Below are 27,490 nucleotides of genomic sequence, written 5' to 3' on the forward strand. Positions count from 1 at the left end.
ATGAAGTTGCACGAGGATTCAGTGTGTAGAAATAGGACACAGATGAATACTAATTATTTATTACAAAGCAGATTTACTTAACAACTCTTTCCATGCGGACCTGAGGGAGAACAGGATGTCGTCTTTTACTTAAGGTGCTGCCTGCCCTGTCCACGACCCGATGTTAAAGGGGGGACAAATGCTGCCGTGGTTAATGAGCAAAGAGAAGCAGAGCTCATGTAAAGGTGTAAATATTAGGACTCGGAGACCAAAGGGAAATGGAAATTCATGGTTATGAGCAAAGCAGAGTTTCACTGTGTAAAATTTAAAAGTGAAGGATCATGGGAAAGGTTGGAAGCGTTAAACTAATCAACAATTGAATCAGTTAAGTCCCTAAATAGAAATGACTGTTAAACTATGACACCACATTTCTGTCACGTGTTCTGGAGATGGGAAATGATCATGAACTATGAATCAATTTTAGGTTGGGCGTGACATGAAAGCTCTACCCCCTTTTTCATAGTAAAGCAGTACAAATGTCATTGCATTGTATAATTAAATGTAATATTATAGTATAAAATAATTTAAAGTGTCATACTAAGTCATGAATACAATGTTCTAGTGTGACGTAACAATGACATTGTACATTTTAATTGTGTGGCTGAAAAAGGATTAAAAAAATAAAGTAAGAAACAGAAACGGATTAAATGTCATAGTATAGTATGGTTTCTGAAAAATTATAAAAAATGTCATTATATAGTATGGCGTCCAATATTTCATTAAAACCTCATAGACTGATATAAAAAAACGTAGTTAATACAGCTGTATAGTATGACTTGAAGCTTTCTTAAAACAGCATTTAGCAACTATTTTTTACTTATAAATGACTTGGAATAGAGAGTTTTTGTTTGTTTGTTGCTGTGGGAATTAGTCTGGTTCAGAACGGGGATTATGGGAAATATCAGTTGAGTTGTTTTTCAGTTGAGTAGGGGGGGGGGGGGACTGCACAGTGATCAATTAGGCAACAAGGTGAACAATTCTGTTGGGCGCTGTGTACGAGAGTTGAAGTGATTTTCACGTAGAAAACCACCCCCCCCCCCAAGAGTCTATCAAGGTCTGCTGCAGAGGGCGCTGCTGCTCAGTAGGCTTCATAGTGTTGCTTTAAAATGTATAATCCATTGTATAGTTTGGCATAGAAGCAGGAAATAAGTCACATGGAATTTGTCTGGAATTTTACACATTTACACCATTTATCTTGGGCTTCAGATGGACAGTCTGTTCAAATCTGCATTTCCCCTGCAATCCTCTTTGTTTTTCCAGCGAGGACCAACTTTGAGTGATTTGACTTGAGAGGCCACTCTGGTCACCCGCCCACCCTTCTGAAGCCTGCCACCGCTGAATAATGTGAACGTCTCAATTCCCTTCACGTCCCTGCCACCGCATTTCAAAAGACACTTAATTTCATACTTGTTTACGGCCCTCTCCAGAGATCTAAAGTTCAAAATCGCATGCATTTTTAATTCCAAATTAAGCCAGGGAAGGAGGAGGAGGAAGAAAACCATGTTCACTTTGCCACATTTTGACAAACATGACCTCCCCTTGCCGGGGTGGAGGGATTATGCAGAACAAAAGTTGGCCCACTCGCCCATACCAGGGCTTAAGGCTATTGGGGCGACAGATTAGAATATCGTTCACCCTCTGGAGGAGATAAGAAAGACGCAAGCATCGGAAAACGGTGCAAGAACATAATGAACTGGTGATCTCCCACCACCAAAGAGCACGTGTGAAGTAGAGATTCATAAAGCTTCAAAACAGTAATGCAGGTTTGCGGATCGTCTCTGCCCTGTTATAAAAAAAGCTCCACTTATGAGTCTGCTAATGCTTAAAACATGATCTGGGTTATCAAAGGTTGGAGGAATCTTCCTGCTCATTGTCTTTTTCCGGAGGAGTCCACTTTCCAGCCCAAACTATCACCCTCGGCTGGGCTGGTTTGTTGCCACATCTCGTTTCTTATTATCCCAGATAATTACAAATATGTCAGACGTGTCGCGGTATGACGTCTGCTGACGCCGGCGAGCCGCGCGGCTGAAACGACACGGCGATGCATCTCACCCTCTCTCGCTCTCAATTAGCTCCCAGTGCTCCAGGTTAATGGAACTTTTGATTGGGGAAAACCCCTGGTTTCCTGGACGCCCGGCTTTCCTGCGGATGGGACGTATGGGGGGGGCGACCCCGGCCTTATCTTCTGCTGCACAAAGACGGGTTGCTCTGCTGCTGCTGCTTCTCACTGTGGACAAGTACAGCCCCGTGCTTTTTACTTGGCTTCCTTTGCATTTTGCACTAAATAATTACATTCAACAGCAGTTCTCACTGTCCTCCATTACCAATCGAGAAATGGCAGCAGGCAAACTTCTGTACGTTTGAAGAACCTAATTCTGGGATCAAACCAGTTCATCCATAGTCCTGAACACACGTGGCGGCAATGTGTTTTCGATATAACACCAACCCAACTGCAGATGATAGGAACTGAGCTGGCCTCAGGGAGCTTTCTTCCCGCTATAAATTTAGCATTGAACATTACAGGAGCTTTATGATTCAGCATGTGAGGGCGTCACTTCTATCCGTGGCGTTGTTTCAGAACCAGAATCCGGTGTGTTAAGGGAAAGTTTGTTGCCAAATTTCTTTGTTGTTAAATCTAATGGCTCTTTAGGTTTGACCCAATTAATTTGATCCTTCAAAGATACCTACAGAGAGAGACTCGACCATAACACGCAATTGCAAAATTATACAAACATAAGATATAATTCATCGACTGAGTAATGACAGCATAGATTTTGGCCAAACTAGAAACCGAAGGTTGCAGCATTATATGTAGTTTTAAATCTTAGCACCTTAAATATCTAGGTGTTTTTTTTTGGAGACGTCAAACCGTCGTAAATGAGTTATTAAAGTTGAAACAGCAGCTGGAACTGTGTCCGACTCAGTCCTGGATCCAGGTTGTGTCAGTGCACACTGCAACGCCCAGATTTCCAGGCTAAGACGTGGATTACAGCCGGTCCTGGCTCCTCAACGGCAAACAGCCTCACACTGTTTCCTCCTCGGCGGCTGGGCAGCGAGGTCAGTGAGATTACTGGACACACACTCAGCGCTCCAGTTCAGCATCGCTCCGCACAAACCTCCTCTGGCCAAACAAAATCCGCTATCAGAGGATGACACGAAACCCCGGCCCGCAGGGCATCCTCCTCCTTTTCTTCCTCCTTCCTCCACCACTCTGGAGGAAACGCATCACTGGGTTTCACTTTGGTTTGTTTGCGGCCATGTTGGAGGCAAGGTGACAAGAGCAATACAAGAGAAACATTCCTGTAATTTCCAAAAAGAGCTTAAGGTGGAATTGTTCTCCATGGGGGAAAGCTGCCACCTCTCTTTCTTCTTCCCCTCCTTCCCCCTCAGTTTACCTAACTCACAACCCAAAAAAAGGGGGAGATTTACCCACGCACACATACAAACACACACACACACCAACAACCCTCCTGAGGAGTGGCTGGCGAGCAGCGGAGAAATGCGCCCTGACAATCTCCCCTTCCCTCCGGCGGCTGGATGCCAGAAAGGAGCGCTGTTTCTTCTGAGAGATCTTTTACCGAAGATGCCAGGGATTAAGAAATAAAAGACTGCAGGACACTGCTGTGTCACCTAGCATTAAACAGCCCTAAACTCTCCGGTTATGAGATACTCTGTGCAAAATAGGTCAGGCCAGGCAAAATAGGGAGAGGGGGGAAAAAAAGAGAAAAGAGGTTTTGATATCTTTTTTTCTCCAGAGTTTTTAGCTTTTTCCTCTGAGCCCTGGTGTCTCGTGGACTCTTGTCTCGGTGGTTGGTGCCTGCAAACACACAAGAGGCGTTAGACACAGTCGTTCACACATATGCAAATCAGATTTCATGAGGAATCCAAAAGCAACGAATCAAATGTTATTTGGAGCATATAACTCTCTTTGAATCTAAACTCATGTAAGAAACAAAAATTTGGAAACATGTCAAATTTAGAAAACTGTTAAATCAACAGTGAGAAAGGGATTTTTTTTCGAGTAGTTTGGATGTGAATTAATTTAAAGTGACATTAGTCAAATAAGTTGGATGTCAATCGGAAATTTGGTTAAGATTTTAAGATTCCCGGTTTAAGGCTGAGGTTCAGATCACCCTGGACTCATCAAATCTCTTTCATAAGGTTATGTTTCTTATGTTATTGTTTCTTTTTTGTCAAAGTTACACGCTTTGAGACTGGAGCCAAATATACAAAATGAAATCAAACCAGTTGTTGATTAACTTTATGTAAAGACCTAAACCCTCTCGACTTGAGTTTGATTTGATCTTCACAGATGTGAAATGCATTATTGTGCGGATGACAAACTTTGAGTTTATTTTTTTTGCATCTCTGATATTTTTACGGAGGAGTTTTGCAAAACTGTCGTGTAAAATCAACGCAGGGTGGAGGTGCAGCCTACGCATCTGACCTCCGACCTCTACAATGTTTATCTCCTACTTTAATTGAGACTCCCATGATGAGTTTTGACTTTGATTGCTTTCTGAATATTTTTGCTATTACCGGATAGCTGTTTGTTGACATGCAGAAAGGAGTCATGTGGGTTGGTGGGGGGGGGGATAAAGAGGGGAATACGTACATTGAAGCAGTCTGATTGCGGCTGTTGTAGTTGTGGTTTACGCATCTTAATCACTAGGTCACCGGGATGCCCTAAAAAGAAACTCGGTTGACAAAGCCACTGCTCCTCTTTCAAGTTGCGTCTGGTCTTGCGTTTTGAAAGAAAAGCAGCCCAAAAGTTTTCCGTTGTCATCTTTGCAATCCGCTCGGCCCAGTCTGAATAATTCAGCGGCTGCCTGGTCGAATGCAAACAAACGGAATAAAACATAGATAGTTATGAGGCATAAATATGAACAAACAGCATCTCAAAGCATTAAGGAAACACGGAGCGTCGGGGGTTTGGAGCGACAGATGAGGACAGCGTGTTTGACTGGTTGGACGGAGCCGTTACCCCCCCACATCTCCTTCAGCCCCCTAATGATGTGTGGCCTGTCATAGAGACGTAGCCAAATTACATTCAGGACTACAAAGCCTTCATCCGAGGTTTGCTCTCTCTGAGCAACACCCTGCAAAACAATAACTGGGATTCAGCAGCTGCAAATTGCACTAAAATTTCCCAGTCTCTTTCTGTGAATTATTAATGAGAGCCAAACCAAAAAAGACAAAAAAAAAAGAAGGAAAGAAAAGGAGGAGGGGGGCTATCTACAGTGTGCCCGAGCATTGGAGAATACTGTAATTATGCCAGGGAATGAGAAATGGAACAAAGTTGTTGGAGCCAGAAACTGAAACTAAGAGCTGGAAATTTGGAGAGTTTGGAGAGAAAAGTAGATTTATTACATTTGCAAAAAAAATGATCAACACACAATTAAAAATGGAGAACAGCGGCATTTGCATTTGTCTCCGTCAGGTTCTGTGTGAAAGTGAGGAGACGTGCGACGGGAGCCGGGACGTGTTTTATGTCGACGTTTTTAGAAGATTTTCAAAAGTGTCTTGTTTTCACAGCAGGAGTTTGAACTCGAGGAAGTTAAACTCAAGTTTTGGCACAAAAAATAATTCTCTATACAGTGACAAAATGCCACCTGATGCTTAAAACGCCCAAATCTGAAAAGATCTTCAATGACGGTTTATAAAGTCTGTAGAAAAATCATTTTCAAAGCTTTACCATTTGGGGTTTGAACTTGGTAAAGTAGAATGGAAATGTACTTGTATTTTGGAGACAGAAGCAGAACCGTAATTGAATCTCAAAGTTTCCCTCATCAACTGCATGGCTAATTGATGTGAGCACTGTTATCTTCCACATTGTAGATCCATGGAATGTTGCCTGTGAATGTTGTTCCGTGTTTTTTGTTGCTTATTCACCGTTAGCACTGTCACAACATGGATGCACATATTGAACAAGGACCAGGGGACAGTGATTCTGCATGGACAAAAATGAAAAAGGTGACAAAACAAGTTGCTGTTTCAGGGGGTTGGTCTTTGACATGACTGCTGCTGCTGAGTCAGCGGCAGCTCGTGTGACAGTTAACTACGTCTTAGCAAAAAACTAAATTTTAATCTCAGCACGATTAGAAGTCTGCTCAACTTGGAAGATGTTGTTAAATACATATGTTATGTTTCTTGAAAAGTAAGTGAGCTCACAAGATAAAAATTCTCAGGGGAACACCTTGAACACACAATTTAGGTGTGTTCCTTTAAGAATTAGTTCCGTGCGACAGGAAAAGAAAAAAAATTCAGTGTGTTTGCATCCACACACAAACATACATCGTCGTCATCATGGTCGTGAGAAAATGCCAGCCAAAGTCTCTCTCTCTCTATCCAACACACACACAGACGTTTCAACCGAGGGCCTGGCAAGAATCCTCTGCACACAGGAGGCAGCGTCGTCCCTCAGGGATCCATAACCAACCAAATACCTCCGAGAGAGAGAGAGAGAGAGAGAGAGCAGCTCGTTTACTCAGCTGGGCCACGACGCTCGCTCACTCTATGCATGTGTGTGTGTGTGTGTGTGGGTGGGAGTAGGGGGGGGCGAGGGTCGACCCGATGACACGGGCGACTCTCGGCATACTGTGGCTGAAATGAGGTTCACCACCTGATGAGGAGAGAGAGAGAGAGAGACAGAAATCTGGTCTAAAAACGAGTGTTTAGACACAAGATATGGACAAAATCATGTGGACACCCAGACATTAGACACACAAGTGAAATCAGACCAAATAAGAATCACCAATACTGTTAATAAATCATTACTGAGGTTAAAGTAGGTTGTTTTCTTTCAATGTTGAAATTGTGTTTCTTTGGAGGAAATAGTGACATTTTTGGGGAGTTTAAAAATAACCTTCAAACCAGTAATGATATATTAATCACACACACACTGCTGTTTTAGTTGTATTTAGAGTTTTTGAGGCTTTTGATATTAAATTCCATCTCTTTGATTTGTGTTGCAGTCGAGAGGAGTTTCACCACGTCGGAGGATTTTCATGGTTTTCACCAAGCTGAGGTGAGTTTAATGTGTAAAAGATATTTTACCTTACACATTTCCTGTGAACTGCACCTGGTCGAGGTTAAAGGTCATCGTGAGTGTGTGTGTGAGACTCAGGATTTAAAAAAACTTTGGTGTATGAGGCTGCTTGTATTTCAGCTGTTTCCTGATGCTGTTCTGCCCTCTACTGGCTACTTGGCGGAAGTGGTTGGCTGATGGTATTTTAAAGCATGAGATTTTACTTCATCTTTATTGCAGTACATGTTAACATTCATACTATTTAAATCATATTTCCTCTATTTCTAGTCATACAAATACATTTTTGGGGGGGGGTATTTATTTCGATACTCAGATGTGTTGGAAGATATTTAACTTTACTCAACTACAATTTTAGAAAAATCCAACTGACCTGAAAACAAGGCATCAATTTCAACTGTGATAGTGTACAGTCAAAAATGAATTTTGATGTGCACTTATCATTCATCAAAGAGGATTTACAATCTTAATGTTTTGATATAACCTGGCACGCAACCAGACTATAAAGCTGTTAACTAAATGTTTTGGAGTAGAACAATAACAACTAGAATGTCCCTCAGATGAGCTCATACCTCACCAAGGCCCAACAGTGTATTTAGATCAAATCAAACGATACCAAATTCCACCCACTCATAAATATCAGTCTCATAAACATGTCAGATTTCTTTCATCAAGACCCATGAATTATTCTCTGAGAAATCAACAAAAATGTGAGAAAATAAAGGGAGTTGCCCTTGATCTGCACCAAAATGGAATGTGTTCTTCACTGACCCACATCACATCCCTCCACGGAAATCCATCTGCTAATTTCAACATAATAACACAGGAGCGCAGTTCATTTGTTTAGCCCATGTGTAGAAATCCAATTTTTTCTCATGGGGCTTAATCCTGTTTACAAGCAGACCGGGGTGAAAACATAACTACCTTGGCAGAGGTAGCTCCAGCAAAGTACCTCAAAACTGAAGTGCAGTATTTGAGTACAAAAGAGCAAAGTTACTCTATATGGAATGCAGTGCATCTATTTGACGCTACCTTCCACTTATTCCAGTGAACCTGTTCCATTTTTAACCACCTTTTCAGCATCTGTCAACTCTAGGAAAAGGTACTTTGTTTCAGATTAACACAGAACATTAAGTAGTTGAGATTAGCTCTGGCTTTAGTGCAGCGAACATGAATTTGTCAGTGTCTAAAAGCAGGTGTAGCATCATAAAACTTTAGATTTGGTGTTAGATTCTGTGAATCTGTCACTTAAAGTCAGAATCTGTGAATAGTAAATATACGTGTTTGTGTTTTAAACCTGTCTCTCCCATCTTCTCCTCCTCCTCCTCCTCCTCGCAGAGTTCAAGGTCGCCGTGCGGCTATTTCCAGCTCGTCTTTGCTCTGATCTGTGTCGCAAAATGACAAGGTAACGCAACTCGGGGGGGTCAGCTGTGTTACAGGAACGCTTCCATGGATCGGCAGAGAAGAAATCAATCCTGCCTGACAGTGTCTTCAGGATACTCTGACCTGACTGTGCCATGACAACTGCACGCACACACACACACGTGGGGTAAGAGAAGACACCATGCATAGATAAACACTGGAGCTCACAAACAAACACTTGTAGTATTATACACAAACATGAGCTGTAACTAAATATAGCTCCGTGCAGCTATCCGTCTAACACACACAACCTCTGTCAACTCGGGTTTGTCGCCTGTCTTGTCAAGGTGCATCAGAGAGATGAGGTGTCTGCCAGGAAGTCCATCACCGACTAACTGCTTGTGAAAACCGGAGCTGACGTTGTCTGGGACGAAGGAACCAATCGCTAAAAAACGGGGAACAACTTCAGTGCGAAGGTGAGTTCCACTGACCAACAGAAGAACACATCCACAAAAGAGTCGGTCGGTCCTACAGACAAATACAGTTGGCTGAGATTGGTGATAAATATCTTTCTTTACTAATCTACAGTTCAGCATTACTCTGGAACTTGCTGCACCTGATTCTGACATTTTAAATGTGCAATACGTAGCTTTGGCCACTTGGGGTCTCTCAATCAAAACAATAACTAAGACTGAAAGAGAAAACACCCTCCCTGTTCCAAATCGGTAGATCAATAAAGTCATGTTCATCAAGCTGCTGTTCTAAGGTAGAAAGTGACTCGTTTCCTGCGCCTGCAGCTGCCAGGCGTCGTCCTCCAACACGGAGTGAGATAACTAACCGCCCCTGTCCCTCGGAGGTTGTAATATCTGGTGTCTCTGTGGCCAAACAATGCCTGTAAGCGCTTGCAGCCATTAGACTCACTCCCAGGTTATTGAGCATTCCCTGCTAGCTAATTACAACAGGGCCCGGAGTTGTCTCTTCCCCCCCCCCACACACACCACCTCCTGTCTGGAAACACACGGGCATCTGTGGAGGACAGTGGGAGGGTTGCGCAGGGGTTGCAAAGGGGGACGTATTTCTGACAAATGTGCCATCTCCATAATTAGCTCGGAAGCAACATATGAAACATTAAACACGCCGGGCGCCGACGACAATCAAAACATTTCATTTGTTGTCAATTATTCATTACTTTGAAGGTTCTGAAGGGGTCGTTAATATGGAAATAAGCTTGCGATGCTAACAAGGTTGTAGTATCTGATTCCAAATCATCTGAGCACCGAAAGCCCCCGTCCTCCCTTTTTTCTTTTCGGCTAAAATTGTGTCTTTCCTATTGTGATTTCGTCTGTTATTCATGAAGTCTGCTCTTCAAACAAACCATTTTCTGACTTGAAAAACAAGCTGCTTTTATACACTTCATTCTTCAAGTTGAGCTCAACCTAAAAATGAAGTTAAACCACTCAAGACTAATGTTCTCCTTTTTTCATTTTCTAGTTTTCTTTTGCACCTGTCTTTTTTGTTGCGTTTTCTTCCCCCAGTGGCTGTCGCGGCCAAAGTAAATTATATTCCAGTTTAACTATCAAATATGATAAAGTGTTGTAAGGCTAGACATTCCTGCCAGGAGTTTAACCTGGTTCTTCTATCAGAACTGACAGATGAGTTACCGATACACCACAGGAGTTCAGAAAAGGCTTCACCACAATGCTACTGTAACTCAATCAGTCTTTTTTAGGCACTATTGAATGAAGTTAACTCATCATGTACTCGGCACTATGCCGACAGTTGGGTTGTTTGTATTGTTTCACTCCACCAAAGACTTTTGGAGTCTCAGGGATCAACAGCATTGCAACCATATTCAATACAATTGCTGTAACTGGGGACCATGTCTTCAAACTTAAAATAACACAAAATGCCTCCATAATGCTCCTGTGGTGTCATCCCCCCACATTGAACTCGAAATTGTCATTTACAACACGTTTTAGCCTTCGTTTCCTCTGATATCCTACCCTGGAACCGCATTCACAGGCACGCAAGCTCTGCCGAGTATCGCTGATGTCATCTTGTGAACCTCGGCAAGAGCGTAGAGGTGCAAGTTTGTGTGTGTGTGTGAATGCAGCTCCAGGCAGCAGGTGGATGGCAGAGGACATTTAGACTCAAGTCCAATAGCATTTTTTTGTTTACTTCCCACCCCTCGATCTGCATAGTGGTAAGTAATGAGTGAATTATCATTATTCGGTTAAGAATCCCTTTATGCTAAAACTTAGTGAAGTGAATGATATAATTGGTTCTGCAATTGTATGGTGTTGTAGAGTCTGCGGTGTTGTACTGCTTAACAGTGTTAATGTAGCCACTGATATAACAGATGAATTGGTAAAATAGTTAATTGATTAAAATCATATTGCGTTGTCCTTTTTGTACCATGTCCATCAATCTGGTTGGACAAATTGAAGATGGTGGGCAGAGACTTGTCCTCTCGCAGCAGCTGCAGGTTTGGATCCAGCCTGTCGCTTTGTGGCTCTTACCAGGCTGGGTTAGATCAGCAAAGTTTGACGTGGCATTGTTAAGTTTGGGAATGGCTGGATAGACCTATTACACCACTGTAGAGGTTGTAACCATGTCATGGTATGTGTTAATTTAAAGCCGCTCAAATGTACCTCCCCTTTGTTTCCAGGTGTTTGGCTTGTATAGCAACGGAGAAGACCAAACAGGAACAGCAGGCCAACAGTATAAGGACAAGCACCTGGGAAAGCACAATGCAGGTCAGACATGAGACATTGTAGAAAACAAAGAAAAATGAGTGTAAGTTTGTGCATGACGGTGGATGTTGCCCCAGACTCTATTCACTCCACTTTGTCTGTGCGAGTGTTCCAGCCACTATGTTTTGCTTCAACAGCTAACTCGGCATAGCGTAGACATATCCGCTTGTAAGCCAGTCCAATGAGTCCTCCCAGGGTACCAAAGAACAATGTCAAGTCAAGGTTAGTATTTGTGATCTCAGGAGTGTGGGGCTGCCCCTGGTTGCTTTTGCTCCTTCACGGACAAAGTAGGCTTTCAGGGAGTTGATGGCTATTGGTGGTAGTTCTTCTGGGCGTCGGCGAGGCTCTTGGGGACTTGGTTGTGAGGCTGATGTGTTTGAGGGAGGCTGGTCTGGAACAGAGGGCAACTCCTGGGTCTTCACCCAGCCACTGAAAAAGATTGCCTGGTGTAGGATGTCATATTGATCTTCCTCCTCTCCACTGGCCTGGCCCACCTTGGTCTGCTCTCCCAGTGGGAAACCCAAATTGCTGTTCCACGCAATACTGATCAAAGATGAGCTGTGTTCAGTCACCTTGTAAGCTTGCTTTGAAAGGTGATGTCATTTGACGTAACAGTATCATTGAGTAAACACTGTGGTTGGTGAAGAGCTAGAAATTGAGAGTAAATTCACCCATGTATGTTTGTCCAGAGCTGTTGTCTTAGGTAGTTGTTATGCTTCAGTCAGATTTGACAGGCTTAGTGTTGCCACCAGTTGTTGAAAGAGCTGTCGGAACAAAGTGTCGTGAACAATTGGGAATGTAGTATTAGTAGTAGTTGAAGATGAGTACTTGAAGGACTGATGCAACATGTTCACTCCTCAACGACATTAGGGTTTATGTAGGAATTTATTCTTCTCACAACTTTTGATTTGATATTTCTACCCATAGAGGCTGTAGTAGTTGGTAAACTCCAAAGCTGTTATTGCAGGATTCACGTCCCCATGTAGAATTTTGCTTTTGCCCTTGGTCAGCAGCAATGGAGCTAATTCCCTGAATAAATGTTGAAGTTGTAACCACTATTTCAGCAAAGATTGTTAAATCAATATGGTGCTTTTGGGGTGGGAATATGTCTGAATGTTGGTGCGAAAAGAAAACTCTGTTACAAGAGGTGCCGTTTAATGGATGCAGCACAACAATCAGCTAGTAAGTCCAAGTTGATTCCAAAAATCCTATCAAGGAGTTTGGTGTTGTCGAGGCGGCCTGACAGACAGTTGTTGGAACCTGGGTTTGAGAGAAAAAGTAGGGTGTCATTTGCAACAGAGAGGTCTAGAAGGAAGGGGACATTGAGGCGGTTGGGAGCAGGTGAACAGCGTCAGAAGTTAATTGGGAAGTTGAAGAGGAAAGCTAATTTGACGATGAGAAGCGCGTGTTAGAAGGGTCTAAAAGAAGGACAAGTTTGATTTGACACAAAGAGCTTTAGTCTGCAGAAAAAGGGGAAGAGTAGGTCACCAGGGTTAAGGGATTCCTGGCTTCTTTGTCGGGCTAAGACAGACAAGCACATGGGCGTTGAATTAAGACAATGAGGTTTGTGTGAAAATGTTCTCTACTTACCTGGCAAGGAAGAACAAGGGTTTCCCGCGTGTGCCTTCCCCAGCGGACTACCACGGCCGAATATTAGGTCTTCATTCTCCGGGTCTTCATCGGACGGGCTGAGGCGACGACGGCCAGGAATCTAACGCTGAAGCTTACACTGAGACCAACGCTTCAAAGCCTGCCTGGCCTTTGTGGCAACTGAGGTGGCTCCGGCCAATCCCCCGACTGCAGCTGACGAGGCCGCTAGGGTTGTGATTGGTTCAATCATCTCTTCGCCACCTGCGCACAATAGGGACACAAGTCCACACTGATTAACGCACTTCTGCCTAATTGTCACATGACTGACAAAAAAAACCTTATTTGATAGTTATTTTAAGCTCTGCATAGACTTTGTTTGTACTTTGACTATTTTCATAATAAATACTTCAAACACAAATGTGTCCATTTTTCAAACTTCCATACTGTGACCATATCCTTCAACTTAGCTCATATCTGACAAGGTTATTCAAAATTAAGCACATTTCTTACAGCCACATTTATTTCATCTGAAAACTGATTCAACCGATTGGTTTGAAATACTGCAGTTGTCATTCTAGGACATTCTAATCCAAATCAATGCACTTAACAATCTAAACACTCATTACACCTGGCTTCCTTCAGGGTTCACAAGAGACTCAACTCTGCTGTTCTCTAACATGAACATCCAAAGACAGGACTACGTGATTTTCCTTTCTCTGCCATCACTTCTCTCAGCCAATCACACGCTTGCAGATAAAAGCATTGACACAAACCACAGGCTGTAAACATCAGTAGAGCTGACGAGACAAAGACCACCGAGAAAACAAGGATCGTCGTGTGGGTGCCCAGGGGAAACCGATGAAACTACAATAACACTAAACATTACTAATGAATAAAGGACTCACTCACCTTGTGCATCCTTTTCATCAACATCATGATCAGACGGTGGTGGAGGAGATGATAGCAGGGTTACCTGGGAAACATCAGTCTGAATGAAACCACTTTTTACATAATACTTCACAGCAACTCTCATGCATCATACAAAACATTAAAGTATTTATTCAATGTTGAGAGCCACACAGACAAAGTAGCTACTAATCATATGTCATGTAAGGGAAATGTAACAGTTGACCACAATATAATCATGTTTATTTCCCCTTTGATTGAATCTCTTACAATGTAACCTTGATCATGCTGTTTCTTGGCCTGATTGCTTTACCTAAGGCATTATTGTTGTTGTTTTCATGTCATCAAGAAGACCACACCCTTTGACTATGTGTGTTACACAAATCAACACCACTATACTGAATGTACCTTTCTTTTACTTCCTCTCAACTTCATCTTGATTTGAACTGTGTATTATCTTCACGCACTAAATACAGCTGCAAGAGAAGCGTGGTGCAGTACAAATGTAATGTTGTGAGTTGTAACTACCTCAAAGTCGTACTGACATGCGACGTCTTGTTTCTCTCACATCCAGTCCGGCTCTGTGCCTCGCATCTCGCACTGTAAGAAAATTAAAAACAAATACAATAAACATCTATTACAATAACTACTGCAGTACAGGGAACAGCTTTCATATCTTCACACCCATCCTGTGCGTTATTAGGAGCTCACACAAGATTCCTTGTTGACTTTGCTGAGTTTTGGAAAAATAAAGACTAATTCTATTTCATGACAAACACCAGATTGGATGAACATAAACTTTGCCATCTTCATCACAGACTTGTTTACAAGCAGGTCCTCTGCACGTGAACGAGGAGGACTCACTAATGACCAGGAATCAGGCTCCAAGCAAACACCTTTCATACTACCACAGCACTAGTATTATACATTATTCATGTGTATTCACTTTGAGGTGTCGTCCTTCAACAGCGCTCTCTCCTGCATCTGCAGCACACAACGCATTGATTTAGATACGGTGAATGAATATGATCTTATAGACACTTATCAAACAATACCTAGGTATTAATACTAAAGCATAATAGGAGTAACAGCATTAATGATGTAGTAATAAAGCACTCATCTACCTGTTTTTTAGTTGTTTTCTTCTGTTGCGGCCGACCTGCCAAGAGCGAGCTCCCTCAACTTCTCCCGTCTGCAGCCATTCACGCTCTAGCTCCTCGACAATTAATTACTGGGATGAAAAGGCTACCTTCAGAACCTGTCCAGTCAGACAGACGTGGCCTCAGGCCGGGTCTGTTCAGGGTAATTACTGTGTATGCGTGCAGCTCTCAATCCCCATTACCTGTCGCCTCCACCACCACAGCCTGCCCAGGGCGCCGTTTAGTCCCCACACATGACGACTGGATGACTACACAAGTAGACAGGTGATGTTAAAACTCACAATCACTTTGTCATTTGCGAGGAGATAGGAGTTTGTTTTCTTCTCATCTTTGCACAATTAAACATTACACTAAGACCTAACCTGCCAATAATTCACTGTCAATTTCTGCTACACACAACTTGAAACTATTTAAAATCCCATATTTTGTTACAGCTGATCATAAATATATCATCTTTCAAACAAGTATTTTTATTCTCTTTCTGTCTCTATACCCAGTGTGTGTGAACTCAGCGAGCCTTTGGTCATCATCAAGAAGGTGAATCTGCATTTTGAAGCTCAAGTAGCCCGAGGAAGGACAACACACAGCCTCTCTTCAATTATTTATTCTCACATCACCAAAAATAAAAGATGACAAATGCAAATTTGGGTCCATTCCCCAGCTGGCTAGCCAAGTGCTCATTAGTTTGAAAGAAGGTTAATCCATTTAGGTTTTTGCATATTGATATGCCAATTATACGTCTGATCGTGGAATAGGCATCCGTCAAGGTAATAGTGCATAAACACGCGCGGGAACATTAGGGACAAGTCAACGTTATAATAAAGTAGCTGTTAATTGGTGAGGGGCGGACTGTCGGCTAACTCATGTGTGTAATGTACAGTCAGGTGGAGGGGGGGGAGGGGGGGTTCAGCAGATTTTGTTCAACCCCAAAGAAAGATCTGTGGGTATCGAGTCCTGATGCTTCACTACAAAGATGAATATCACCACTAGGGAATTGTGTTTTAACCCAAGGTATCAAGTTGTCGTGTCCATGAAAAATCATATACTACTATTGCTGTACACTATGATTTAAAATGTAAATTTTATTTGAGTGAAGCAAATTCGGCTTTTGGGTCCTGATTTTACCATTTGAATCACAAATATTGGACAAAAGCAAATAGTTATGTCTAAAATCACCCACTGCATTGGAAGTTTGCCTTTTTATTCTCACTGAATGTTTAGTACAAATTTATTTCCCCCCTTAATATTTAATGTATCCCATCATGCATTGCACTCACACTGAATGAAAGAAAACTAAATACTTGAAAGCTGTAGCAAATGCTTCATATTTTTTATTTATTTTTGTGTGAAAACATGCTCAGTCGATTTCAAATGTAGAATGTTCTGACTGATGATGCAGAGAATGTGTCATTTTCAAAATAGTTTTTTGGTTAATTAGCCAGTGAGCTCACTATATTGTCCTGACTAACTATGACATGTCTCCACTGCCTCTCTCCATCCACATATGGACTTTTACACTTAAATATAGCAATTACACATTGAAATACTCATTCACAGACAACATTGTAAAATAACTCCAGTTTTCCTTCACATCTTCTTCTACCTGTGTGAGTTTGCAGCAGTCCAAGTTCATTATCACAGTAAACTTCAGTCCAGTCCTCTCTGTTCACTGGCAGCTGGCGGTGAGCGCACATCCCAGTGTCTGTATGAAGGTGTGGACGTCCCTGAAGGTGTTGTAGAGCGGCACCGGAGCGATTCGCAGCACGCTGGGCTCCCTCATGTCCAACTGACAGACAGGAAGCAAGTGTTACCACGGTCTATTCCCACACAAATGCAGCCAGTTCATCTGATTGAGGATTCTATTTCCTCCTCACTTCTCTTTAGCATTGTTAGCTAGCAGGGCACTAACGCATGGAGTGAAATGTCACCATCTCCTCACCGCTGTGGCTAAAGGGTTTAAGTCCACAAAACACTTTTAGAGTCTCAGGGGTAAACACAACTGAAGGAAGAGTCACTTTGGCTGCAACACTGTTGACCCCCTGAGACTCCACATCACCATCCCCTCCGTCAGCATGCTGGTGAGTACGTTTGGAACTAGGGAGAGCAGGCTACATCCCCTCCTCCCAGAGCTAAGCCTCTAAAACCCATGAATAAACAAGTCACTCACTGCGATTCCTCTCTTCTCCAGCTCCTTGAACACCTTGCCGATGGGGACCGAGAAGGAGAGCGAGAGCTGGCAGCCTCTCTGCTCAGGGTCGGTGGGCGTGATGATGTGGACGTGGGGTTTCTCCGGCTGCGCGGGGTCCTCGGTGTAGTAATGCCGGATGAGGTACTCCAGGTAACCCGTCAGGAGGAGGGACTTCCTGCGTAACGCCTGCATACTGGTCTTGGCAAACACCTGCCACAAAATAAACCGTATTTAAAACTCACTTCTTTTTTTGGCTCAAGAAAATAAAGTCTAACATTACAATTTCTGAGAAGAAATCAGATAGTTACTGCAGTACCTGCAGACTGGCCTGCAGGGGGCAGACCAGTAGGATGGGCTGGTTGGAGAGTCTGAAGCCGCTCACACCGGGCATCAGATCCAACACTGAAAACAGAAAACAACTGGTGCTTGATAATTAATTCAAGTGAATAAATACAGCTGAGATATCAAAGCTTTGGTCAAAAAAATCACAAACGTGTAATATCCATTGTTGCCACAGGATGGCACACAACAACAACTATAACATCCATGTCCTTGCTGCAGAAACATGAGATGATGCAGTACAGTGAAGGGTCACATACAGTCATTTACCGTTACTCATCTGGAACCGCGTCTTCAGGTCGTGACCCCACCATCCCACCAGCCTTGTGGAGACAAGAGACTCAACATTTCAATATTGTAAAACCATTTTAGCATTGCCCATGTTCACAAATCAGAAAGGACATGAACATGCATGAATAAAACATATTTTTAGAAAAACTGAAAGTGAATTGAACCTGTTTATATATTATGAAATACATCATCAATTTGTTTAAGGAAAAAGTTATAAACTTAAATACACTATAAATAATGTTTACCTTAAAAGCAGCTTCCTTTAAATGAGTATAATGGCTTCAGAGGGCGCTGTTGCTCAGTTATCTTGTGCTGCCCTAATCAAATCAGACCAGTGACTTGTGTTGTGTGTGTAAACACTCACGCTGGGTGGATGGTGTCTTTATGCTTCTCGTGGACAAACGCTCCAGCGAGGCCTCCGGCGCCCGAGTTCAGATACTGAGAAGACACTTCACGGTTTCAGATAACTGACCAACACTCATTCCCATGATCAACACACACAGTAGAAGCACGGAGTTCCCACCTTGTAGGAGCACCAGCAGGCAAAGTCCACTCCCCAGTCATGCAGCTTCAGCTCGGCGTTTCCGGCAGCGTGAGCGCAGTCGAAACCTACAAAACAGCCCTGACGAGCAAACAGGCCAAGTCCAAGAGTTGTTTATTGTGTGACTTGCAGCAGCGCCTATAGACTGAGGGTAAGGTACATTTGCATGACCAGTTAAATGTTACGACTCGGTTGAAATGTCTATAGGGGACAAGGCCAGGTTGATGTTATCTATGAGACACAGGCAGCATCAAACAAGACTCCACCGGATACAGCGGGAAAAGATACTAGTTTTGTAAATTAGTTTTCTGTTGGAAAATAAATAGCAACAATAAAAGTTATTTGACAGAAACATTTATGAGAATCTCATTGAATGATTCAGTTATTACAAAAAGGTCTGGACCCTCTGGTTTTTTGTGTTTGACAGGTTTTACCTTCCTCTGCCCAGCCTCCGTGATGGCGGCCATGTTGAACAGCTGACCGGTGTAGTACTGAACTCCGCTGAACATCACCAGGGCGATGGAGTCGCCCTCCTTCTCGATCACCTGCAGGATGTCCTCCGTCCTCAGGGTGTCTTCTCCCTGAGCAGGAAGACGAGTCATCGTCACATTTCATCCCTATAGGACATAACTTATCTGCAGCCATGTTCAAAGTGTTGTCACCATCTTCCAGCTCAGAACTAAACTTGACTTGTATTTCAAACCACTGGCTCATTTCTGTTTATTAACTTATTATTTACTTTACTTAATACAAATTGTGATTTTAGCAACAGGGGCTCCACGTGGATGGATGTGTGCTGTGAGATCTGGAACGTACCGGTCTGGGTGAAAGCGGCAACATGCTCTGCTGAGGGTCGAATCCTCGCAGCCTGATCTGAGATTCCACAGCGTACTGGTAACACAAGACAGAGAGAGAGAGAGAAAGAAAGACACCAAGGAAATCAAGACCAGACAAGTTACAGAAACATTGGGGTGTACAAAACTAATGTTTTACACAACTTTACTTCTTATCCATGAAACTTAATTCATAACATCTTTAATCAATTATCCCACAAACTTCAAGGAAAAAACATTCTTATGTTTGATGCATTGCTACGTGTCCCCGGAGGTTTAGAAACTTGCCTTGAAATAAAATGTTATTATTATAATAATATTGAAGTGATGATCTTTTAGTGTGACCCTGTATAAATATCTGTTTGCACATAAGAAAAAAGTTGTTGAATTAACTCACGTGGTCTGAAGGAAACGCTTTGTCCTCCAGGAGGACTTTGTGTCGAGCTGCTGTTGGTTTGTAGAAGGAGAGCTGCAGAGGGACAACAAGTGTTAAACTCAAATTAATATCTACATTTAAATGATCTCTTGCGTTTACAACACAAGGTTTGTTTATAAAAAAACATACAGAGTTCAAGGTAGACACATATTCCGTTGCTTGAATTGAATGTGTCTTGAAACTTGACATACAGATATTGGGGGGGGGGGGTAACATTTCTTCGTCACCTCTTAAGGATTATTTTAAAACAATATTTAATAGGAGCAAGTTATGGATGCTTTAAGGATACATTTTGCAAGCTACTTACAATATGTATAACCTACTAAAATAATATTCTAACATTTGTAAGACCCTGAAGAAACATTTCTCACCATCAGAAGATGTAAATTAACCGTCAGGCCGTTCATCAGTGCCACCTCTTCAGGTTTAGCTCCTGTGACAAACAACAGACAGCATGAGTCATGTTTTCATTTCATCAACCAATAACAGATTTTAATGTTAATATTTCATGGACCCAAGTCAGTCATTTCTAGAAACCTGATGTTTGGAAAAAGTCCAGAAGTGTTATCAGAAAATAATATAACCTAATTATGTCACAAAGGAATCACTGTCCTGCTCCTGGTGATGTTTTTACAGTAAAACACTGAATAAGTCTCCTGTTGATTGAAGCACTTGTACTTATCAAACTGATGCAGGGGAATTGGTCAGAAATCAGTCAGTGACAGTGTAACCTCAACCACTGCCTGTAAATAAAAACAATGGGGATCCATCTTTCCCATTTCATCCCTTCAAGAAACTGAATGCAGATTTCTACACACACACACACACACACACACACACACACACACACACACACACACACACACACACACACACACACACACACACACACACACACACACACACACACACACACACACACACACACACACACACACACACACACACACGGTGACCTTTACGAGCGACCTCGCAGAAAACCGACAAAGTTACAAAAGGATCTCCACTTCTGTATCTGCAGATGGATGACGTGTCCCCCCCCCCCCATTAAAACAGTTGAAGTGTCTCTTACCAACAACATTAGCCATGAGCTCCTCTAAGTGGTTTTCAGCCCACGCCCATGGTCGAGAGCCCTCTGTGTGACCATGAGTACCCCTAGTAAAAGAGGTGGTTATTTAAAGCTCCAACAAGAAAACACCTTGATCTCAGAGCATTGGTAAATATGGAGTTAAAAGTGTCACCGTACATTTTCGCCCACTTATCCAGCTCCTCCTCCAGATACTTCCGGGCCATTTTGGGCTGAAGGCCCAGCGAGTTCCCCACCAGGTAGATGCACTTCTTGCTGCCGTCGACCAGCGAAAGATCAGCTACAGAAACAAGGGAAAAAAGGAAGGAATCTCTGAGATCCACGATTCATCTCCGTCTTCTGTAACATTCTGTCTTCTACTCACAAGGAGGCAAGTCTGCAATTTTGGGCACATGAAAATTCCTCCTGAGATGCTTCAGCTCGTCATGCTTGTCCAGGTATGAGGCCACAATTTTAGAGGTGGTGCTGCAGCCCAGCAAGGCCGACACCTTCTCCAGGGTTTCTCTGGGAGTGGAGCAATTCAAGAGATCCATCGCAGGGGGGGGAACTGGGAGAGAAAATACACAACGTTTAGAATAAACCACCTTTCTTGCTGCGAGGAGATCTTTCCTCCATTGACGGGCGGTTTAGAGTGCAGGTCTGAAAGCAGTTTGACATGTTCTCTTTCTCGTCTCAGTGAGATCGAGCAAGTTTTACAGGAGATTTTAAAATCACTTTGAATTCTGAAGCTTTTTTGGAAGACTTTCTTTTGGTCCAGAACTTCACACTGGAGCCATGGTGTGACATTCTTCAGCGGTGTTGTTAAAAGCTTGGTCAAAGTTCAATGTTCAGACAAAATACTTGTGTAACCCCAATTTCACGCACAGAAGCTTTTACTAGACGCTCTGGTTCACGAGCAGGATTCAGAAGGACAGAGAACTTTATTCTCTCCTATCTGCAGCACATGACCAACTTCTGATGTCACGTTTATATTTGTCCCACCGTAAACAACGGCTGGTAGGTACCAAAATTATTCTTGACGGCAACTTCAGTTTACAAACAAAAAAATGATTAATCAATTACTATTACGAAAGAATTTCATAATGTGCAGGAATTAAGAAAAGATTCGTCAAATCAGCCAAAAGTTCAAAGAGACATTTTCCTGCTGCTCTTCTTCTACTTTAAACTTCAAAGTCCTTTCACATTAAAAGCCCCTTTCTAACTTCAAGTATAATTTGATATCCTACTTAAAAAAACTTTTAAAACTCTCCTAGCTCACGTCTTAATATAGAATACAACAGGTACATAAATCAGTCTGTCAGCAGAAAGACTGGTAAGTATTTGATAGTGTGAATCCTGCAGTAACTCACAGTCAGATCAGCTTCCTCTCCAGAGACAATAGTCAAACTGAGTGTGTCCTCTGCTCTGGAACTGTCCTTTAACCTCTGTATCTGTGTGTGTGTCTGTGTGTGTGTGCGGGTGTGTGCGCAGCTTTGAGTTAATCATTCTTCCTTTCACCTAAACCAAAGCCAGAGTTAAAACCATTAACCTTTACACTACTACAACCTGGATCAGGCTAATAACTCCTGGTATTTAATGTCCTTATGTGCAAACTGCACTCAAGCTCCATCTCCCCCGTTCTTTCACTTTCCAGTGTGACAATCCTAAACACAAGCAGGGAGAAGTTCCACGCAGCTGAAGCCACAAGCATCAACCTGCACCGTCACAATAACGATAAATTGTCCCCGGAAGTGGTTGTGATGAATGATATTATTGTTATCAGATTCAAAACATTTCCTACCACTGATATAATGACAAGTTTATGAAATGATCTTTCAACTTCACCCCGTCAAAGATCATTGAACTTAAGAATATTCAGTCTGACATTTGAATGAGGGTTAAAAATATTAAAACATCCTTGATGAATTAAAACAAATAAAATAAACCACTCACAACCACAATAAATGAAATTGACTCTCTGGTTCTGTTGAGGGAATTTGCCCTTGAATTAATATTAAACATCTGGCACAGGATAAATGTTTCCAGCTCAGTAAACAGGATGTGCTGGTTATGATTGACATGAGCTTTTAGGTTGGTTTTATATTAGGTTCATATTACAGCGTTTCCATTATTAAGAGGAAATAGAGGAAATGCTGTTTACTAAGCTGGAAACATATTTCCTGTGCCAGATGTTTAATATTAATTCAAGAGCAAATTTTCTACACAAACCAGAGGGTCTATTTTAGTCCGTAATTTATGTGGCCCTAGAAGGATGTTATGAAAATGAAAATCACATTTCCACTAGATGGCAGCAAAGTATCATCGTTTTTGGAGATGAGGGCCAACGCATTGAATGTACTGTGCTTTAAATCCACTATGTGAAGTAAATACACAGAGCATTGTAGACTAGAGTCTTAAGACTTTAGGGGAACTAGGGTATTATTCTCTTTAACCTTCTTCTCTTCTTCTGCCTCATTATTCATCTCTTTGTCACAGCTCACTAAGCCGTCTGCTTCCATTCCATCACATTAGCTCCAGCTACCACTCCTGCTGAAGTTAATATTTTCCATCCACATCACATCAAACTCTGCTGGAACCTGAAGTAAAACACACATAATCTGAATCAACAGTGTGATTTGTTTTGAAAACACATGAAATATTCACTTAAATTTGCCTTTGAGGGACTAAATTCAGCAGAAACAGATTCGCAATGCAGTTTTGAGTAGTATTTTCTTTTAATTACCCATATTGGATTAAAATGGACTCTTCCTCAGAGCAAACTGACAACAGGGGTCCAAGGACGGTGTCCTGAGGAACTCCTTCATTAACCCTGACACTAGTTGTTTATTTACTTCTTATCAGATCTACAGATTGCATTGTAGACTCTTCGATCATATAATATGTGTAAAAATTAGAATAGAAATCTAGTATTATTCGTGAAATCTGGATGTTTGTGTACAGATAAAACTATGTGTGTGCTCATGTGTTATATAAAATCGCCCTCAAATATAATTTCATTCAGCATCTGTTCAGCTTTCAGTGAGGAAACAACAGGTAAGTTAATTTGAAAGAAACTGGTCAGCATTTTTGTTGTTGCTAATTATTTTAGTAAATTAAACTTCCAAAATATATTAAGGTCTGATTGCAAACTTTGTTAAGACAAGGATGGAATATCTATTGAGCTTCAGCAAAAAATTAGCTTTAAATTCTATAACCGTCTGTGTACAGGAGACTGGAACAACACCATGATCAGGAATCCTGCTCTGTCTAGCATACAGCCACAAGGAACTGCTCCGGAGGACATGCAGTCCACGATTTAATGTTTTCCATTATGGCAGTAAAAGGAAAAAATGCTGCCATGCGAATAATTTGTTTAAATTAATTGTGTTGTAGTTTGTACATAGCCCGGAGGTTCCCCGCCCGGCTTCCTGCTCTGTGTAGCCAGTCCTGAGCAGTCACTTCCTATTTGCTTTAAAACTCTACATGCTGCTGATTAACCTTCTTCTCTCACGTGCTCCGTTAAAAACAACTCACCTCAGACGTGACCTTCAGGAATAATTTTAAAGAGCCAGTGCCCTCTGGGTCAAGCTGATTGACCTCTGACCCTCCCCCTCTGCCCTCTATGTTTACAAATGCTTAAAGATCATTTTCAGGTCATCGTCTATTCTCAGCGTTTTTCAGAAATCATCTGTGTTTCCCCCCCGAAAGCTGGAGACAATCATTTTCAAATTAGCGGACATAAACAAAACAACCACTGAACAGGGTTGTAACCTTCAGAGATGACGAGTCACTTTAAACTCAAGAAGCAGCACGTACAGTATTTGAGCCGTTTCCCAACTCACACTATGGTAAGAAAACATATCCTGACAGCATGTGGTGATAAAAACACGTGTGAGGGGATGTTTGCATGCTGACCTGTAAAGACATGACTCATGGTTTTTAAAGAGCGCAGAAACAATATGGTTGCAAGATGTTTGGGGGCATTGGAGCAGCAAACACGCCGCCTTCTCTCTCTCTCTCTCTTCTCTCGTAAAGGTGCCTCAGCAGTGACCCACCAGCCTCAAACCGTCTAGTCTGGTGGGGCTGGCTTGTTGCTTTGGGACACATGTGGGACCAAGTGCAAAAAGAGACTGAGAAGCACAGGCAATGTGCTGGAGCATCCAGATCAATAACATCATAACGATATCCAGATAATTGAGACTGGACTTCCTCTGCAGTTTACTGGTTTTTAAGAACTTTTTGTCCTTTTTCCTGATCTGCCTGTAGTTTTATACTGTTGAACTTGCTGAACCTGATTCTGGCAATTTGAGCGCCGACATCTGAACACAGCTTCAGTCTCTCTTTTGGTTTCTATCATAGTTGAAGGTGGTGTTGAACATGACTTTATTTGGTCAGTCTAGAATATAAGAAATAATATAATGTAGATCAGAACTACATCATACTCCACTGTAACCTCAGTAATAATATTTAACACCTCTGTTGGATTGTTGACAATAACGGAACCCAATGGGCATCATAAAAGTAGAACATTTAAATTGATTAGGAGTGGGGAACCTTTTTCCTTTCTAGCACCATTTTGGTATATATAAGTATCATACTTAGTTATAGAACATATATCACACTTACCTCTTTATATGATGGCTGGAACGGCTTCTCTCTGAGGAGATGTCAGATGGTAGCAGTGAGGATGGTAGCAGTGATGATGGTTTGATGACGCTACCCTCATCACTGCTACCAGCTGGTTCTCTGGGTCAGGATAGATGATGTTGTTTATTCATCTCAACCGGTTCCTCTTGGGTGGAGCCGAGTCTTTGCCACAGGCAGATCTGAAGAGAGATGTTTCATGTTGGGGATCATCAGCTACCTCAGATAAATCCACATATTATCCACTTTTGTTTACCTTCCATGCCCTGATTATTTTTGACAATGGCCTGCAGGAGTTTAGGATTGATGTAATAGCAGGTTGAACTCCAGCTCACCAACCGGTTCCATCTCCTGGACGAGCGGGACTTCCAGCCCCACTGCTCCAGAGGCGCTGTCCGGCTGTTCCGTGTCAATCCCGCCGATCACCGCTGGAGGGCCCCTGCTGTAACTCCACCTGGATCCGCTGGCGACCGCGTGACGCTCGAGGCCCGCTGGCATGCCGCCTCGGCCGCAGGTACAATGTGAACTCCAGAAGAGCAGCCCCCCCCTGCATACACCACGTGCTAAAGTTCATCACGTTCTCCAGCAGATTGAGTCCCTGCTAAACAAACATACACACACACACACACATGTCCACAGGGTTCGTCTCCATGTTGGTGCGGGCGACCGCCTTCACGCAGCTGGACGTCACACCTGGCACTGATTGACGTTCTTCTTCCGTGTAGTAGTGGCAGAGTCTCATCAGCTGCATATTCAAAGAGCGCCCTCTACCGACAAGATCGTTCCACCGACAATCTTGAGAGCCTAGTTGTCTGTACAGTCAATGGTATGACTTCATGTTTTCAGTTTAATCATGTCTTTAGGGTTGGTAATACCATTTCCTGTGACTCATTCGTTGACCATTGGCTGGCTTAAGGCTGTTCTGACGTCTTAAACCGCAAAGGCCTTTGGTTTATACACATGGACGTGAGAAGCCTGGTCCCAAAAATGGACTGGGTCAAACAATCTACATTACAGCCTTGTTTTTATTTGCAAAGCAACGCTTAATAAGCTACCATTACAAATATGGACCACCTCAATTGGTTAAACTGCATTCCAGATACCACGCTCCTCATAGTTGGAATAAACTTCAGGACTCAATTAGGCTCGATCGTTTTTTAACCTTGGATCAGTTTAAGTTTTTGTTAAAAAAAAGTTTTACTTGATGAATGCTCCTGTTTTATATCTTATCCCTTTTTTCAGACATTTTCACTCAAGGTATTTTAGCTTCCCTTGTAGAAAGTGGAGATGCCTCTGACCCGACCTGTAAGATCCCCAGTTAAACCTCTCCCCTCGCTTCCTGTCTAATTAACGCGTACAATGGAAACGTATATCTTTAAAAGTCAAAGGCTCAGTGCGCTTGAAGTAAAGTGTCGGTTAGCATTAGAGACTTTCTCACAGTCCTGCAGTGGAGTCAGAATGAAAAGGCGAGAGCGTGGAACACCTGCTGCCGCTCTCAGCCCTTTTATTTGGTGCAGAGGTGTGTTTTCTTTTTGTCTGTGAAGCCGCCAGCACCTGATATTTACTCCACACAGCGGAGGCCAACCTTCTCTGTTTCAGCTCGGCAGGTTCTCGCTGCCCCCCTCACCCCCCACGGTGAAATCATCTCAGTCACAGGCTGTTTTCAGTCATGAGGAGATAATGAACCGAGAGAACAGATTAGACCTTTTAACTGCTCGGTGGTTAGACAGGCTTGTCATCTTTAGGCAACAGAAAGGAGGTCATTAGCTGTGATTTTCTCAAGTCACATTTGGGGTATTGAAGCATTAGAATCTTATGTAGCATCATGTGGGTTAGGATTCATTTAGTTTAGGATTAAGTCCCAATTAAGTTCATCCTTTCTACTGTAAACGTGTATTAAATGGTGGTTTGTAAGACATGGGACAATAAAACATGACACAACTGTTAAAAACAGAAGAGCTTTAGGTTAATGGTTCTGTGAAATAAAGTGGGGCTGGGGCTCAAATGTTCAACAGTTGTTGACATGCTTAGACTCAGGAGCTATAGCGGGTTGTCCACTAAACAGAAGGTAAGTGGTTCGATCCCTGTCTCCCCCTGTCTCAGGTGTCGACATGTCCTTGAGCAAGATGCTGACCCCCAAGTTGCCTATATTTCCCCCTATGATCGAACATGGATGTACTGAAGTGGTGGATGTCAAAATCGTATTGAAAAATGCTTTAAGTGATCATCAACACCCAAGTACAGACCATTTATAAGTACAGATCATTTATAAGTACAGATCATTTACAAATACACAC

The 27,490-nt window shown here is 42.5% G+C and overlaps 1 protein-coding gene and 1 long non-coding RNA gene across 3 annotated transcripts in view; one reads left to right on the top strand and one right to left on the bottom strand.

Moving 5' to 3' along the window:
- Window positions 1–13,196, top strand: part of LOC133933366 (uncharacterized) — a 46,733-nt gene extending 33,537 nt beyond the window's left edge. Inside the window, exons 4-8 of the long non-coding RNA XR_009912058.1 lie at window positions 7,014–7,066; window positions 8,423–8,633; window positions 8,794–8,922; window positions 11,115–11,202; window positions 12,798–13,196. This is a non-coding gene — a long non-coding RNA (uncharacterized LOC133933366). The remainder of the gene's footprint in view (window positions 1–7,013; window positions 7,067–8,422; window positions 8,634–8,793; window positions 8,923–11,114; window positions 11,203–12,797) is intronic.
- Window positions 13,197–15,444: 2,248 nt separating this feature from the next.
- On the bottom strand, window positions 15,445–25,723 carry kynu (kynureninase). 2 transcript variants are annotated; one of them, XM_062380419.1, is made up of 15 exons: window positions 25,450–25,723; window positions 25,176–25,375; window positions 20,935–21,117; window positions 20,730–20,850; window positions 20,556–20,638; window positions 19,855–19,916; window positions 19,445–19,516; window positions 19,031–19,105; window positions 18,649–18,795; window positions 18,197–18,295; window positions 18,038–18,111; window positions 17,653–17,705; window positions 17,360–17,445; window positions 17,023–17,253; window positions 15,445–16,641 (listed from the first exon to the last, which is right to left on the bottom strand). In XM_062380419.1, the coding sequence occupies exons 3-15, from the start codon at window positions 21,101–21,103 to the stop codon at window positions 16,522–16,524; spliced, it is 1,392 nt and encodes a 463-aa protein (XP_062236403.1). In that variant the 5' UTR covers window positions 21,104–21,117; window positions 25,176–25,375; window positions 25,450–25,723; the 3' UTR covers window positions 15,445–16,521. The 2 variants fall into 2 exon arrangements, with proteins under 2 accessions (XP_062236403.1, XP_062236404.1); XM_062380420.1 differs by lacking the exons at window positions 25,176–25,375; window positions 25,450–25,723 and adding an exon at window positions 21,920–22,005.
- Window positions 25,724–27,490: the final 1,767 nt, after the last annotated feature.

This window comes from Platichthys flesus, chromosome 22, assembly GCF_949316205.1.
Source record: "Platichthys flesus chromosome 22, fPlaFle2.1, whole genome shotgun sequence".
NCBI lineage: Eukaryota > Metazoa > Chordata > Actinopteri > Pleuronectiformes > Pleuronectidae > Platichthys > Platichthys flesus.

Coding starts and splice junctions, on each gene's coding strand:
- kynu (XM_062380419.1), bottom strand. CDS start 21,103: ATGGATCTCTTGAATTGCTCCACTCCCAGAGAAACCCTGGAGAAGGTG. Junction 19,517..19,854: donor TTAATTTACATCTTCTGATG/GTGAGAAATGTT, acceptor GTCCCTCTGCAG/CTCTCCTTCTACAAACCAAC. Junction 17,254..17,359: donor CCCTGCAGGCCAGTCTGCAG/GTACTGCAGTAA, acceptor ATTTTGTGGCAG/GTGTTTGCCAAGACCAGTAT.